Raw genomic sequence first — 16,160 nt, 5'->3', positions numbered from 1 at the left:
AAAATGCTTTACTTGGCTCCTAAGTCTGCAATTCTCACAAATTCTGATCGATCTGCATTTTTTCAGCTACAGCAGGGAACACGACAGGGGTGTTGTTTAAGTCCGCTGCTGTTTGATCTCGCCCTAGACCCTGTTGAAAAAAAAGTATACTAGATTGTATTGCAAATATATTTTTTATTCCAAAAGTACATTGAAAGTATACTAATTAAAAAGTATACTTAATTTAAATATATAAAAACATGTATTATTAACATACTTTTATATATAACTTTTAACACACTTAAAATAATTGTAATTTAGTATAATTTCTAAAAATATATTTTAGAAAAATGCACTTTAATTACATGTTTATTTTTTACAAGTGTATTTATTTAGCATTTGATGGTAATATATTTTAGCATTATTTTAACTGTGCTTTGAAAATTAACTTGTAAGAATGTTCAAAGCACATTATTAAATAAGTTGTTTATTTTGTTAAATTCTATCTATCTGTCTATCTGTCTATCTATCTATCTATCTATCTATCTATCTATCTATCTATCTATCTATCTATCTATCTATCTATTAACCCATTTAAAACATTTGTAAATAGTGTGCAAACATACTGTTGCGAAGGGATGCTATGCAAACTGGGGTAGTTCCAAATGCAGCTTTATTATAAGAATGGTCAATCAGGCAAGGGTCAAATACCAGTACGTATCAGAAGAAGTGCTATCCTGTTGAAGAATTTTCCCTCTCCTGTGGTTTGTAATGTAATGGGCAGCACTAATGTCATTATACCTCAGATGTTGCCATCCACTCTGCAGATCTCTCACACACCCCCATATTGAATGTAACTTCAAATCATGATTTTTCCTTCACCAAACTTGACGGATTTCTGTCTTGGGTCCATTCGGGTTCCAGTAGGTCTTCTGCAGTATTTGTGATGATTGAGATGCAGTTCAACAGATGATTCACTGGAAAAATCTACTAAATTATCAACTAGAAGTCAAGTTATTATTTGTTTTACAACTAAGTTCAATGACAAGATTTTGTCAGGTAGTGTACATATGAACCATTCAAAAGTGTTAGGGTTTTTGTTCAGTGTGATAAAATCAACTCTTTGTAATGAGAAAATATAAGCAGAGCTGCAAAGTAAATCCAAAACTCAACAAATAATATTGCTTTTAAAGCAAAAGTTATACTTCTACAAAAAAAAAAGAAAAAAAAAACTTAAGGAAGATGAATTTGCTATCACATAATTAAATTATGCAACATACATGGTCATTACTAGATCCTCATTTCCTTAATGTTTCACTCATCTCGGTAGGTTCAGGTGTTGATGCTGTGGTGATGGTTTCTTTGGATTCTTAAAATGACAACAAGTATTTTTGTTATTAGTCAACAGAATTTGCAAATGAAATTAGTTTAAAACTATTGACAAGAAACAATCTTTTGGTAATCACACAAAAAATGACATATTTAAAAGCAAATCACTCGCTTAAAGCAGAGGGGCATTAACAAAATTTGAAAATGATGATTTATCTTCAGGTGATTTTATTTTCTTACAAAGTAAATCCTACCTGCTCGTTTATTCTTGCATTTGTGTATGAGGACAGCTGTAAGCACCAACATCAGAGACAGAAGCACCACTACAGGAATCACTATTTTAATTAGGAAACTGGGGTCAAATTCTGCAAAAACGTATTTCAAAGTGAGTCACAAAGATTAGAAACAGTTAAGTGGGATGTTGAATAATTAACCAAGATTACCAAAATCAATATCAAGGATTTTGTCCAGACTAAGGTGTGAGACAGAGCAGGTGTATTTGTGTTTTTCTCTCTCATCTGCTCTGATCTCCAGACTCTTCCTCATCTGGTACGTCCCGTCTCCATTGGGCAGCAGATTTCCTCCAGTGACCTCATGATCAGATACAGGCTGTCCATCCCTTAACAGGGTCAGGTTGATGGAATGGGGGTAAAATTCTGTCGCCAAACAACTCAAGCGAAACCCTCCAGATTTTGGGTGTACTTTCTTAATTAGTCTAACTTTCGGTTGTACTGTGGATAAAATAAAGTATGTTATTCACATGTGGTAATTTTACAATCCTATGTAAATAAAAATCAGGAAAAAAACAAGCTGGAGACCAACCTTTTCCATTTACTTGAGTTTGTCTTTTTTTTAAATAATCTCTGATGGTTGCTATGCAGTTTGGATAACATACGGTCTCATAATGCATCTGGAAAGACTCCAACGGTACAGTTGCCATGTTGTTTTGGCATTGACATGTAAAGTTGTCATTATAAAAACTCACTTCATCTGTAGTTGAGCCACTAAAAGCAATCTTAAAAATAATTTGTCCAGGCTTATCATTGTCCAACAGCTCACAATGCCATGTAATTTGAAAAAGTTGAGGACCTGTCAGTATAGAAAAAAAAGATTAATCTAATGATGTTATTTCAGTTAGGTTTTTGTTTGTAGCTCCTTTAGCTCTATTTTGTTTTAACCCCTTCAGAGCTGAATTGCTTTCCAAATTTCTGAAAAATGGGATGTCATGTGATGTCCATTGTAAAGGACGCAGGGTCTGAAGGGGTTAATTTGCAGGTATAAGGATCCCTATGGATTCCACCAACTGCCCAGTTGGTGGAATGAAGTCCCTAACTGCATCAGAACGGCAGAGTCGCTTGCTGTCTTCAAGAAACGATTAAGAACTCAACTATTTAATCTCCACTTCCCTTCCTAATCTGCAATTGCCTCTCTGCTTCTACCACTAACTGTATTACAAAAAAAAAATTACTAATGTTTTGCTTCTTACACTTTACATTCCTGAATCTTACTGATAACGTATTATACTGATATCATATTTGTTTTCTTTTAGTATGACTGGAGTAAAAGTAGTTCCCCTTCGGGGGGAACTTCAGCACTATAAGTGGATTTGATTTGTAAAATCCACGCATTGGGAGGTTCGGTTCAGAAGCTACTCGTCTGAAAGAGTATTGAACGGGCCAATTAAGAATGAATTGGCAGCGCAAGCCTGCGCAGGTGAGCGGCATAAGCAATCAACTGAGTATATAAGCTCACCTGGCGCCAGCAGACGCTATCCTTTTCGCTTCAGAGACTTTCTGATCGAGTCGATGAGGGTTCCTCCTGCTGTGACCAGCGATTCTGAGCGAACGAGAGCATTCTCCCGGTCCAGAGTGTGTACACGCAGTGGCAGACGGTCGAGCTGGGTTTCTCCCTTGCCTGGCGTTCTTTGGGTCCGGTCCTCCAGAGCGGTGCGTATAAAGTTGCAAACTTCACAGAAAGAGCAACACAGTCGTGCAGCACGTCCTTATCAGGACGGCGCTCCGACTGTGCGTTTCTGGATGCGGTGGTTTCCTGTCCTCGGATGATGGGCGCGGGCACTGCGTTACATGTCTGGGGGTCCAGCATGTTAATGCGCTGCTCGCGGGCAGTTCATGTCGTCATTGCGATGCCATGACTGTTGCGCAAGATCGCGGTTAGCCTTTGCAAAAGGGTGAACCACCCCAGTTGTCCCCTGCTCTGCAGCGGGCACTCGGGCAGATCTGAGGGTTTCAGCGAGAGATAATCCGTCGCCCACGGGCCCGCGGACCTCCCGCTCCTCTAAGCGCTCCATCCAAGCTTCGGGCGGGGGAAGCGATCCGTCTAACAGATGGTAGCCCTTACGCCCGATGACACCGGAGACCAGATGTCCACCGCGGCATCGGAGGGTGGGCTTTCATTGTCCGATGATGATCCAGACCCGCTCGCCCCCTTCGGGCTGGTGAGCGCTGTCACTACGGATCCTGAAACGGACATGTTAGCCGTGCTTTCCCGGGCTGCTTCGGCCGTGGGTTGGAGATGGTTTATCCCCCAGCTCCGCGGCCGGACCGACTAGAGGGGCGTTCCCTTCTTCCCGGAGGTGCACAGTAGGCTCACGCGGTCTTGTAAAGCACTTTTTTCTGCTCGTGCTGCGTGTTCCTCCACCCTAACCACTCTTGACGGTGAAACAGCCAGGGGATATGTGGCGATTCCTCAGGTTGAGTGCGCGATGGCGGTAAATCCGCGCGGCGCCTCTTCTTGGCGGGATCCGCCTCGTCTCCCATCCAAAGCCTGTAAGTTATCTACCTCCCTTGGAGCTAGAGCTTACATAGCTGCGGGCCAGGCTGCTTCCGCCTTGCATGCGATAGCCACCTACTAGCGCTACCAAGCGCAGGCGCTGGCCGAGCTGCACGAGGGTGGGTCCAACCCAGGCTTACGAGCTTCGCACCGCCGCCGACTTAGCTCTTCGGACTACTGAGTCCGCTGCGTGTGCGTTGGGGAGGACGATGTCCACATTAGTGGTCCAGGAGCGCCACCCCTGGCTGATATGCGCAAAGTCGACAAAGTCCGCTTTCTTGACTTCCCCATATCCCCAGCCAGGTTCGGCGACACTGTCTGTGAATTCACCCAGGAATTCAAGGCGGTGAGAGAGCAGTTGGTGGGTGATGTCTTATCGGCGGTCCGTAGCCCGCTCCGCCCGCCGTGCCATTCATACCTGCTCCTCGCCGAAGGCGCCCGCCTACGAGAGCTGCTCCGCCCCCGCACACGCCTCAGGCGAAGCGAGCGCGTCGGGCACCTCGGAAGCAGGCAGCCCCCCTGCCCAGAACGCCGCTAAGTCCGGCAACGGACCGCGAAGCGCCCCTGGGACAGGCCATCTGGAGAAGAGGGAACTTGCTCTTTCCCCGCTGGAGGGCGGGGCCCCATTTCCAACGGCACTTTTTACTGCCATGAAAACATTATGAAAGGGCACTTTTCACTTCCCCAGATGTGACAGCCCGAAATCTGCCAGTCTGGGACGCTATGCTTTCTAGCTTGCAGATTCGGTGCGTTTCGCCAGTGGCTCACGAGCGCTGGGAGGACGGTCTCCTTTCTCCCACCCCTCGAGCCTCCCCTCCGGAGCTCGGGTTTGGAGTGAGAGCAAATATCTCACCCCCAGCTTTTCCGTGGGACCCGCGAGCTTCCCGGATCAGCACACCCACTCCGCGCTGCCCCACTGCTGGTACGTCAACGATTGTAGCGATGAGTCCATTAGCGAGAGCTCTGCCTGCCTGGTTAGCGCGGGCCAGCTCTTCGCGGTGGCTCATACGCACAATCAGACTCGGCTATGCGATTCAGTTCGCGAAACGGCCCCCCAAGTCACGGGTGTGTATTCACCAGGGTCAGCCCCCTGTCCGCCCCTGTCTTGCGAGAGGAGATTGCTGTCCTCCTGGCGAAGGATGCAATCGAGCCGCTCCCTCCAGCCGAGATGGAGAGTGGGTTTTACAGCCCACGCTTCATCGTGCCCAAAAGAGCGGTGGGTCACGGCCAATCCTAGATCTGCGCGTTTTGAACCGCTGCCTGCACAAGCTGCCGTTCAGAATGCTCACGCAGAAGCGCATCCTCCGGTGCGTTCGTCCTCTGGGTTGGTCTGCAGCATTAGACCTGATGGACGCGTATTTCCATGTCTCCACTCTTCCTCGCCACCGACAGTTTCTGCGGTTTGCGTTTGAAGGTCGAGCTTGGCAATACAAAGCCCTCCCCTTCGGGCTCTCTCTGTCTCCGCGGGTCCTCACCAAGCCCGCGGAGGGTGCCTCATCGCCCCTTCGGCTCGCGGGCATCTGCATACTCAATTACTTTACGACTGGCTGATTTTTGCCCTCTCTCAGAGCAGTTGATTATGCACAGAGACAAAGTGCTCTGGCACTTCCACCTGTGGGGGTTTCAGGTCAACCGAGAAAAGAGCAAACTCGCCCCCGTGCAGAGGATCTCTTCTCTCGGGCTGGAGCTGGACTCGGTCACCATGGCAGCGCGCCTCTCCGGAGAGCGCGCTCAGCTGATGCTGTACTGTCTGAGAGAGCTCGGCAGTAAAATAGTGGTCCCACTGAAACTATTTCAGAGGCTCCTGGGGCATATGGCATCCGCAGCCGCTTCATGCCGCTCGGATTATTCTATATGAGACCACTTCAGCACTGGCTTCACGATCGAGTCCCCAGACGCGCATGGCACGCGCGCGCACACCGAGTCTCTGTTACTGCGCTGTGTCGCCGCGCCCTCAGCCCTTGGAGCGACCCCTCGTTCCTACAGACCTGGGTGTCTCTAGAACAGGCGTCCAGTCTTGTTGTCGTTTCAGCAGACACTTCCAACACGGGCTGGGGGGCTGTGCGTTGCGGGCATGCGGCTGCGGACCTGTGGAAAGGTACCCAGTTGCATTGGCATATCGCCTGGAGCTGTTGGCAGTGTTCCTCGCTCTCCACCGTTTTTTTCCGGTGCTGGAGCGGCAACACGTGCTGGTCAGGACGGACAGTACGGCGGCGGTGGCGTATATCAGCCGTATAGGGGGTATGCGCTCTCGCCGCATGTCTCAGCTCGCCCGCCGTCTGCTCCTCTGGAGTCATCCGCGGCTGAAATCGCTGCACACCATTCATATTAAGGCAAGCTCAACCGTGCAGCCGATGCGCTCTCACGGCAGCCTTGCGTCCTGGAGAATGGAGACTCCACCCCGAGTCTGTTCAGCTGATATGGGCGCGATTCGGGGAAGCCCAGATCGATCTGTTGCTTCCCCCGAGATCGCTCATTGCTAGTTGTTCTTTCCCTGACCGAGTGCTCTCGGCACGGATGCACTGGCTTACAGCTGGCCTCGGTGCACGCGCAAATACGCGTTTCCCCCAGTGAGCCTGCTCGCGCAGTTACTGTGCAAGGTCAGGAAGAGGACGAGGAACAGGTTGCTGGTTGCGCCCCTCTGGCTCAACCGGACCTGGATGTCAGAGCTCTCCCTCGCGATAGCCCTCCCCTGGCAGTCCCTTCGAGAGAGCACCTACTCTCTCAGGGACAGGGCACCACCTGGCACCCTCGCCGATCTTTGAAGAGATTTTAGACGCGAGGAAGACTTAGGTAACCTCCGATTGCGGTGGCTAATACCGTCACTCGGGCTAGAGCCCCCTCCCCGAGCGCGCCTATGCCCTGACGTGGAGTCTATTCACTGAATGGTGTGTCTCTCGCTGAGAAGACCCCCGTAATTTGCCAGATCAGCGTTGTGCTTTCTTTACGCCGAGAGAAGCTGGAGAGCAGGCTGTCGCCCTCCACACTCAAGGTTACGTGGCTGCCATCTCCGCTCTCATAACGCGGTGGCTGGCAGCACCGTGGGAACGCATAACCTCATCATCCGGTTCCTCAGGGGCGCTAAGCGAATTAATCCACCCCGCCCCCTCTCATGCCCTCTTAGGATCTCGCCCTCGCTACACAAGCCGCGTCAGATCCCTTCGATCCTCGACTCAGTATCTTTCTGTCCCTGAAGACAGCTCTGCTGGTCGCGTTGATATCGATTAGAGGGTCGGGGACCCGGAGGCATTTTTCGGTCAGTGACTCGTGCCTGTAATTGGGCTGGCTTCTCTCACGTCCTGAGACCCCGCCCGCGATATGTGCCCAAGGTTCCTACCACTCCGTTTTAATACGAGGTAGTGAGCCTGCAAGCGCTGCCCTCGGAGGAGGCAGACCCAGCCCTTCTTTATTGTCCAGTTCGCATTTTGCGTATTATCCGGACCGCACTCAGAGTTTAGATAATCTGAGCAGCTCTTCGTCTGTTATAGCGGTCGGCAGCAGGGAAGTGCCGTACCGAAATAAGTTCCCACTAGATTGTGGATGCCTTTCTTTCACTATCAGGGCCGAGATGAGCCGCGTCCCCCGAGAGCGCGTGCGCACTCCACTCGGAGTTTCGTATCCTCTCGAGCGCGCGCACGCGGCGCCCCTCTAACAGACTTCTGTAGAGCTGCGGGCTGGGTGACACCCAACACATTTGCAAGGTTTTACAATCTGCGAGTGGAGCCGGTTTCCTCAAGGGTATTAGGTAACCCTTGGTGATTGAGGAAACAATTCGGTAGGGTGTTGAAACACGCTTGCTGCGCCATTTTCCCTAACACGGAGATACGTGCGCCTTTTTATCTGTCAGTAAAGTTCCCCGTCAGGTGAGCCCTGCAGATTCCTCCGTGGCCCCCAGCACTGACTCAGCGGAGGAGTCACTTGCTGGCCCACTACGTTGTAGGTCTGCCCGCTGGTCAGCCCGCGTTTTGGGTAAAGGTGCCTGCTATGCGTGATCCCCACTAGGCGATCCCATATGCTTATTCCGCCACGGTTAAGTCCCCCCCCTGGGCGGACCCGTGTCTTCCCTCCCCGCTAACCACTCTTTTGCTATGCGTACTCCCCCTTTTAGGGCTAGTCCATATGTAAATTCTGCCATCTATCCCCCCTCGGGTAACGGATGGCCTCCGCAGCGTCCTCCCTATCGGGATTGCACGCTTCCCAACGTACTGTCGTATTTTCCTAGAATTATCTAGATGCTCACGACTTCCCAAAAAAATATATCTAAATCCGTAAAACTTCTGTTGAAGTAGGATAAATTAGGGCCAGGGACACGTTGGAGGACCGCGCCCCCCATGATGCGGGTGCGTCACGCTTGCTTGACTATCTCCTCATCGGGGGTGTTGGTAAGGTGCAGTCATTATGGCGCTTTCAATGGGCTCCCACTGCGTGGATTTTACAAATCAAATCCACTTATAGTGCTGAAGTTCCCCCCGAAGGGGAACGTTCGAGGTTACTAAAGTAACCCTTCGTTCCCCGAGGAGGGGAACGGAAGCACTATACTCCGTCGCCATAATGACTGTCCCTTAGCTGTTGAAAGTCTCTTCAGCTTAAAAAGGATAGCGTCTGCTGGCGCCAGGTGAGCTTATATACTCAGTTGATTGCTTATGCCGCTCACCTGCGCAGGCTTGCGCTGCCAATTCATTCTTAATTGGCCCGTTCAATACTCTTTCAGACGAGTAGCTTCTGAACCGAACCTCCCAATGCGTGGATTTTACAAATCAAATCCACTTATAGTGCTTCCGTTCCCCTCCTCGGGGAACGAAGGGTTACTTTAGTAACCTCGAACGTTTTCAAATCTTTTAAAATAATCTCTAAGATATATTATTAGCCCCTTTAAGAAAGGGGGAGAACAAATATGGCGCACTAATTTGAAAATTAGCAATTTCAGACATAGATTGTGTATTATCAGCTTCTGACAATTTGATCTCCAATATGATAATTGAACTTACTTTCTGTACCGTTCTTAAACGTTAGTGTTGACATCATAAAGGGCTCCAACGTATTTTGTATTACAGTAAGCACATCAGAAACAGCCTCATCTTCATTTGTCGTATTATCCCGTGGAATGAACTCCTTTGTTTCAGAATTATAGAATCCTACTCTCAAGTCGTCTAGCATGACTGTGAAACTTAGTTTAGGAAATTGAGTTTCTCCTTTAATGTAAGTTCCAAGCAACCACAGTGAGTGAGAATCTGTGGAAAAGGAACAGCCATTTTAAAATATTGTGACCTAAGCTTGAAAAAAGCTTAAAACCAAATTAAGATCAAAACTGGGTTACACTCCCATCTCTCCAACCAGGAACTAGTTAGAAATCTACTGATTCACATTTGCTAAGAAGATTTGAATGAAAATACAAATACTCTCCCATTCCCTGGTCTTCTTTATAACATAATAAAACATATTTGTCATATTACATAAATTTGTTAACAGAGCCTTTAAAGGCAGTTCACTCAAAACGGAAAATTCTGTCAACATTTATTCACCCTTACACCATTTCAAAAACCGAGTTTCCTTCTTCTGTTGAACACAAAATAAGATGTTGTGAAGAAAGCTGAAAACATTATGTATTCTGCAACTTTATGTATTTCTGTCCGGTATTTGTTTTTCCTACAATGGATGTCAATGATGTGTTTTCACTGTCAATAATGTCAATGTTTTTCAGCTTTCTTTAAAGGATCATCTTTACTGTTCAACTGAAAAAAGAAACTCAAACAGGTTTGTAACCACTCGATAGTGAATGAGCATTGTTACCCTTCATTTTTGGGTAAACTATCCCTTTAAACACTAACAAAGCAAAGTGTAAGGGGGGTTCTAAATACCCATCCCTCAATTACTAACATCTAGAATTTGTCCCATATATGAGCTCATTTGTCCTATTTTCACTGCTATGCCATATTAAATTGTGAAAATAATCGGTTGAAACAAGGCTTTAACACCAAGAGGAATCCTGTGTTGGCTGCTGCATCAGCGTGACTGAGGAAAGCTGAATGTGCTGGCCAGTTTGCTATTTAAATGAATAATATTTAAATGACAATAGGCTAGTTTAAATTTAAAACTTTATCACCCGGTTTCACAGACAAGGTTTAAGGCTAGTCAAGATTAAATTGCATGTTTGAGCTGTATGAACTCAAAATAACTTGCAGTGAGATGTCTTAAAATTTGTCAGTGTCCTATTTTATCACCAGATGCACACCAGTAATATATTTTTCTAAGGCCATTTTTATAAATGTGGCTTAAATAGCCTAATTTAACTAAGGCCTAGTCCTGGCTTAATCTAAGCCCTGTTTGTGAAACTGGGCCTATAAGATTTCTATTTTTTTGTTTGTAATGATATACGGTGCAATTGATGTATATGTGATTTATATGATGTAAATGACAATTGACGTAAATCTGTTTTGGTACATCAAAAAGTGTGGTTATCCAACAAGCTAATACAGCAAAAAAAAATGTTCCTAAATTGTCACTAAAATGCTATTTAAACCTTATAAATAAATAGAAAATGAGACGAATAACTGAAAAAAAATGTCCACTTTTTAAGAAAAAAGAACCACCTCTTTCACCGGGCTGTCTATGGACCTGTTAAGAGTATTAGGGCCTACTCACACTAAGCCATCGTAACGTGCCCAGGCCCGTTTCCTGGATCGTTTGAGAAGTGTGTGCGCGCTGAATCGGACTCAAGCACGGTTCACTTGGTCAGCCCTGGCCCAGTTGGAAGAGGTGGGCCTGAGCATGGTTCACTTGGGCTTTGGCGCGGTACGTTTGTAGTGTGAGTGCAAAACGGGCCAAAGCCTGAAACTGAAAGCGAGACGTGACTTTTAAGGGATTGTTTCAAATGGATTTATCAATCATTTTTACTGTTTAGTGAATGCAAACTGCCGTAGTTTATTAAAGACGCAAACCTCTCACTGCACGACAGCTGTGCACCTTCAGCAGATCTCCTCATTCCTGCAGCATGAGAGCATTATGATTATAAGCGCCAAAAGTAGCGGATCTGTTCAGCGAAATAGGAAGAAGATAAGGACTGTTTGGCAAAATATTTGACTGCATGTCACTGCATATCAAACAACTGCAACAATATAACTAGAGAAATCTCCACTGTGCCTGCTGAGTGAGAGAGCGCTTCTCACTGAACAGCACAGCAACGATGACGTAAGCGTGCCGAGGACCGATTGTGGTGTGAGTGCGGGCCACAGGGGGAGACAGGAGGGCGGACAAGCATGCTTTGGCCCGGTTCGAGGCAACTGTACCTAGTGTGAGTACGGCCTTAGTCAGCTGGGTGAGTTAACAATTGCAATCACAGATAGATTTAGACAAGATCATTGATCACAAAACAAAACCACATTTTTTCTCAGACTAATCCTCGAAGGAGAGAGTGCCCTCACAGAGAGACCCATTCACCAAAAAGCCAAAAAAAAGAGTGAGAGATCGCCATTGCATTTAGGGCTGGCTTTTTTAAGCACTACGCCAACAAGCGTTGTGGCGTGATCCCAGCATCAGCATCCAATGTCATCAGCATGGAATGTGGATCCTCTAATGTTGTTTATACCTGTAAACAGACATGTAAAACTACACACCCACACACAAACAGGAGCACACACACATAACCCCAAAAAAGTTCTGCCAGGGAAAGTAACAGTGACAATTGGATTGAAAGTTTATAATCTTTTTATTTAATGTGTGGTATACCACTTCTCTTTGCTTTTGTTTTTCTTTAGTTTTATGTTTTTCTTTTTTCAAAATGTTTTCTTTTCGTTTTTCAATTTTTATTTATAAGGTACTGTGAAGGGATAATATTAATAAATGATAATAATAACATATATATATATATATATATATATATATATATATATATATATATATATATATATATATATATATATATATAATTGAATTGAAAGTTTGCAAATCTATTAATTAGACTATTTTCTGATGCAGGCAAAACATTTTCAGGATATTGAAAATCAGGAGCACATTTGGGTAGTTATAATTACTAAAACATACAGTGTAATGCTTGGGCTGAAATTGCTGTTCAAGAGGAATGTTTATCTCAAAAGATATTGAAGTCAGATAACAAACACGCTATGATATTTCACAGCCTATTTTTAACTTAGGCCAGTTTTTGCAAAATACTGCTCACTAAGCTAGCAAAACAATATTTTACATTTAAGTGAGTTTATTTTTTATTTGAGCAGAGTAAATATTTTGATTAATGTTAAATTGCATTTTTTTTTTCAGTTTTAAACAAAACAAAACTATAATGTGAGGACAATGTATAAATAGAGCTAAAACAAATTACATTAATATTATTATTATTATTATTATTTTATTATTTGTTTGTTTATTTTTTGTTAGGTCCAAAGCAAAATTATACTTTGATCTAAGAGTAAAAAAGATAAATCCAAAATAAAAATCTTTATAATATAGTAAACAATATTTTGACTAGTTTGAACCAAAGTTAGAAGATTTTTTCTTTTTTCTTCTCAAACCAAGTTTGAGAAGAAACAAAACATTTTAGCAATAACAAATTACAGTAATTTAAGTTGGTTCAAATTATAGTTTTTTCAGTGTAAAGACCAGACTCCCAGTATTTTATTATCTTGATGAGCGCATTTGCTGTGGTTTTGGTTTAATGTTGGAAAGCTGTAAAATGTTCTTCTAATTTCAGACTAAATCCATTTTTAGGTCTAACAAAAATTTAAAAGAAGATTATAAAATGTAAAATACAAAACACTGCATACCTGTTAAAACAGTGGTTGGAGCTGACAGCAGAAACAGGACAAACAATACTTTGCCAGTCATGTTCTCAGATGCACAAGCTATTCTGCTGAAGTTGAATTGATTGCTTGTGGTGTATAAAGTTGCAGTAAAAGTTGTCTAAAAGTTTTGGAACAAGTCTTACAAGATTTTTTTTTTAACAAACGAGGAACAAGGAAGATGAAAATAAAACTAAACTAAAAAAAGGTTCAGTAACAACCTGAGGACGCTCCAAATAACTCCTTTGTAGTTTGGGTGTGTCTCTCCTTCACCAAAGGTAGCCTACTACATTTTTACAGTTATAAGTGTTATGATTATGTCTTCTTTGATTTGATTAAGGAGGAACCTGTGACATCAGGCACAAGGAAAAGTGGTTAACTATGTTGATGTATGTCCAGTATAGCTATTCTCCAGGTCCAGCAAATCACCAAAAAATTCAGATTCTAATATTTTCAAGATAAAAACCATCAACAAACAATAAAAAAGTATGTTGAAAATCAGCTTCTGATCAGATATCACACAATCGCCACAAATCGTTTTCAGGAAAATAACTTATAGGCTAAACTGTCACATATTTTCCTTTAGCCAGTCCGCACCCAAACTCTTTAGTTTGTAATAATTTTGTTCTTAAAATGGCTTTTTAAAAAATTCAAAACTGCTTTTATTCTAGCCAAAGAAAAACAAATAAGACTTTCTCCAGAAGAAAAAAATATTATCAGACATACTGTGAACATTGCCTTGCTCTTTTAGACATCATTTGGGAAATATTTCAAAAATAATTATGACTTCAACTATACACACACACACACACACACACAATCTGATGGAAAATGAACATCCCTATATGCCCTACTCCCTACAAATGGAAGAACCTTTGATGGATTGAACGTGATTGAATGACTTACAAGAGCTCTTTATGAGAAGATTCAAACATTTTAATACTGCACCCATATGCAAAAATACATTTGTACATGAATAAAAATACTACGGGGGGTCATCTGCAAGTTTTTGAAAACTATACTATATTATACTATACTATACTCTGTCTCAGTGTTAACTAAAAAATTGAGATCATTTATTGGAGAGTACTAATTGTTTTAATGCATTTATGTTAGTATAATTTTTTTATTATTATTATATTGTTACTTACATTGCTAGCTTTTTTCTTTTCACCACACTCAGTGACAGTGACAGTACTAAGGCAATAACCTGCTAAAATGTTCCCCCTGGATACTCGCAAACATATTTTTTATAATAAACAAAAAATAACTCAATTGAATTTATATTGTAAGCTCACCATACTTATGTGTTTACAGTACTACTCAAAGCTATGCAGTACATATTATGTGATACTCATTATTAGCATAGAGCTAGGGCCCAGTTAACAAAAGGGCTGAAGCCTATTGCACATGGAAGAAATATAAATTCTCTAGTGGCTGCAGATAACGGACAGGTTATGTAAATGTGAATTACAAATTAAAGTAATCTTTAACATATACACACACAAAAAAACAAAACAATTGAAAGTAAAGAAAGCTACAGTAGAGGGTGTGAGAAAATAATGAGGCTCTGTTTTGGTGACACTGGTTTACAGCAAAGATTACAGGTAATAATTGAGGCAAAGAGTGAATCAACCAAGTATAAAAAGTTGTAAAAGTTGTGTAAATATTTAGAAAAGTAGTTGTTGTTTGTTCTGACGCAGTTTAACTGCAAAGAATTGAGTCCTTGTATTTTATGACCATTTTGTATTGTGTTTTGCATTGTATTTGCACTACATCCTTTCACTACAGAAAAAAATGCCACTGAGAGCGGAGTGATATGACACGGTGCATAAATGTGCATTAAACACAGTTTTTCAGTTATTTAGCAGTCTACATGTGTTTATTGCCTCATAACAAACAAACATGGAAAAATTCACAATATACACCTTAACAAAAGATAATATTGACAAACGTATAAACGGCATATTCTGCATATATAATCCGGTGCTTTTGTAGACTGTGACTGGCAGTAACCCTACACCACATGGCTGCAAGGAAAGGTCTTGTCGACTCATTCAAGAACAAACAAGTTCACACAGCTCTACCAATGAAATCTATAACATTCTGAAACTTTTCCCTCCACTCCAAATTGCTTAACATAAAGACAACTCCACCACCAATCATCCGTATACATCACTTCTATGGAGTCAACAAAACACTGAATACAATTATACATATGTGTTTTGCATTAATGTTTTTCATTAGCAATAATATGAATAATGGAAATTGCTTGTAAACAGTATTAAGAGTATTGCTCCTGACATGTAAACATTATCTTACTATTAAGCCCTTAATGGTTATTGGAAATAATCGCAATATTTGTGGACATGTAAATGAAGTCATTGTTTTCTTTGAGTGTACTCTATCAAAGTGTATTCTATTTTCTTTGACTGTACACACACCACTACTGCTATTTGGCATTCTGTGTCACTAAGCAATAAGACTACACTACATATACATATATAATAAGTTTATAAATTTATTTCTTTTCTTGTCGGCTTAGTCCCTTTATTAATCTGGGGTCGCCACAGCGGAATGAACCACCAACTTATCAAGCACGTTTTTACGCAGCGGAGGCCCTTCCAGCCACAACCCATCCCTGGGAAACATCCATACACACTCACTCACACACATACACTACGTACAATTTAGCCTACCCAATTCACCTGTACCGCATGTCTTTGGACTGTGGGGGAAACCTGAGCACCCAGAGGAAACCCACGCAAATGCGGGGAGAACATGCAAACTCCACACAGAGTTTGACCCAAATCAACTGAACCATCCCCAAATCATAATTGGCTTCACCACTCTGTCTCCTCCAGTCACATTATACACTCTTAATAAGCTATAAATATCTAAATATCTGGTAAACAGTTACAAAGTAGCAAATCAGACACTCAATAAAGCATAAAACTTTGAAGCAGAACGATAAATAAACCATTCAACAGTGTCAGGTTTCCGTTCACTGTAATAAAAGCTTGAGTGCATGTGTCCCCATATTTGTAATGGGAAAATAAAGAAACTAAATCCAAAATTCAAAAAATAATATTGCTTTTGAAATTATGGCTAAATGAAGAGTACAAAAACTTACAGAAGATAAAGTCGCCATCACATGAAGTACAAACATGAATAGATTTTAGGTTTAGTTCTCTTTTTACTTTCGCTAACATTGATATTTGCAATTTACAATTTTGTAAGGGGAAGAGTTTATTTTTGTTTTTCATTTTT

The 16,160-nt window shown here is 42.9% G+C and overlaps 1 protein-coding gene across 3 annotated transcripts; it reads right to left on the bottom strand.

Annotated features, from left to right (window-relative positions):
• Window positions 1-635: 635 nt before the first annotated feature.
• On the bottom strand, window positions 636-13,153 carry mhc1lla (major histocompatibility complex class I LLA). 3 transcript variants are annotated; one of them, XM_087310279.1, is made up of 7 exons: window positions 12,876-12,981; window positions 9,087-9,329; window positions 2,131-2,397; window positions 1,752-2,039; window positions 1,563-1,673; window positions 1,260-1,348; window positions 636-966 (listed from the first exon to the last, which is right to left on the bottom strand). In XM_087310279.1, the coding sequence occupies exons 1-6, from the start codon at window positions 12,934-12,936 to the stop codon at window positions 1,278-1,280; spliced, it is 1,041 nt and encodes a 346-aa protein (XP_087166405.1). In that variant the 5' UTR covers window positions 12,937-12,981; the 3' UTR covers window positions 636-966; window positions 1,260-1,277. The 3 variants fall into 3 exon arrangements, with proteins under 3 accessions (XP_087166405.1, XP_087166404.1, NP_001314818.1); NM_001327889.1 differs by having other exon boundaries at window positions 839-911; window positions 12,876-12,961; XM_087310278.1 differs by having other exon boundaries at window positions 636-1,348; window positions 12,876-13,153.
• Window positions 13,154-16,160: the final 3,007 nt, after the last annotated feature.

This window comes from Danio rerio, chromosome 25, assembly GCF_052040795.2.
Source record: "Danio rerio strain M-AB ecotype USA chromosome 25, GRCz13ab, whole genome shotgun sequence".
Taxonomy (NCBI): domain Eukaryota; kingdom Metazoa; phylum Chordata; class Actinopteri; order Cypriniformes; family Danionidae; genus Danio; species Danio rerio.
The sequence above is the reverse complement of the archived record's forward strand: the minus strand, read 5'-3'. Positions and strand labels throughout refer to the sequence as shown.

Bases quoted from the DNA above. Each gene is read 5' to 3' on its own strand.
- mhc1lla (XM_087310278.1), bottom strand. From the start codon at position 12,936: ATGACTGGCAAAGTATTGTTTGTCCTGTTTCTGCTGTCAGCTCCAACC. The intron at 2,040-2,130 runs GTTGGTCTCCAG...TTTTATCCACAG, and splicing joins AACTCAAGTAAATGGAAAAG to TACAACCGAAAGTTAGACTA. The intron at 1,349-1,562 runs GTAGGATTTACT...TGTCATTTTAAG, and splicing joins ATGCAAGAATAAACGAGCAG to AATCCAAAGAAACCATCACC.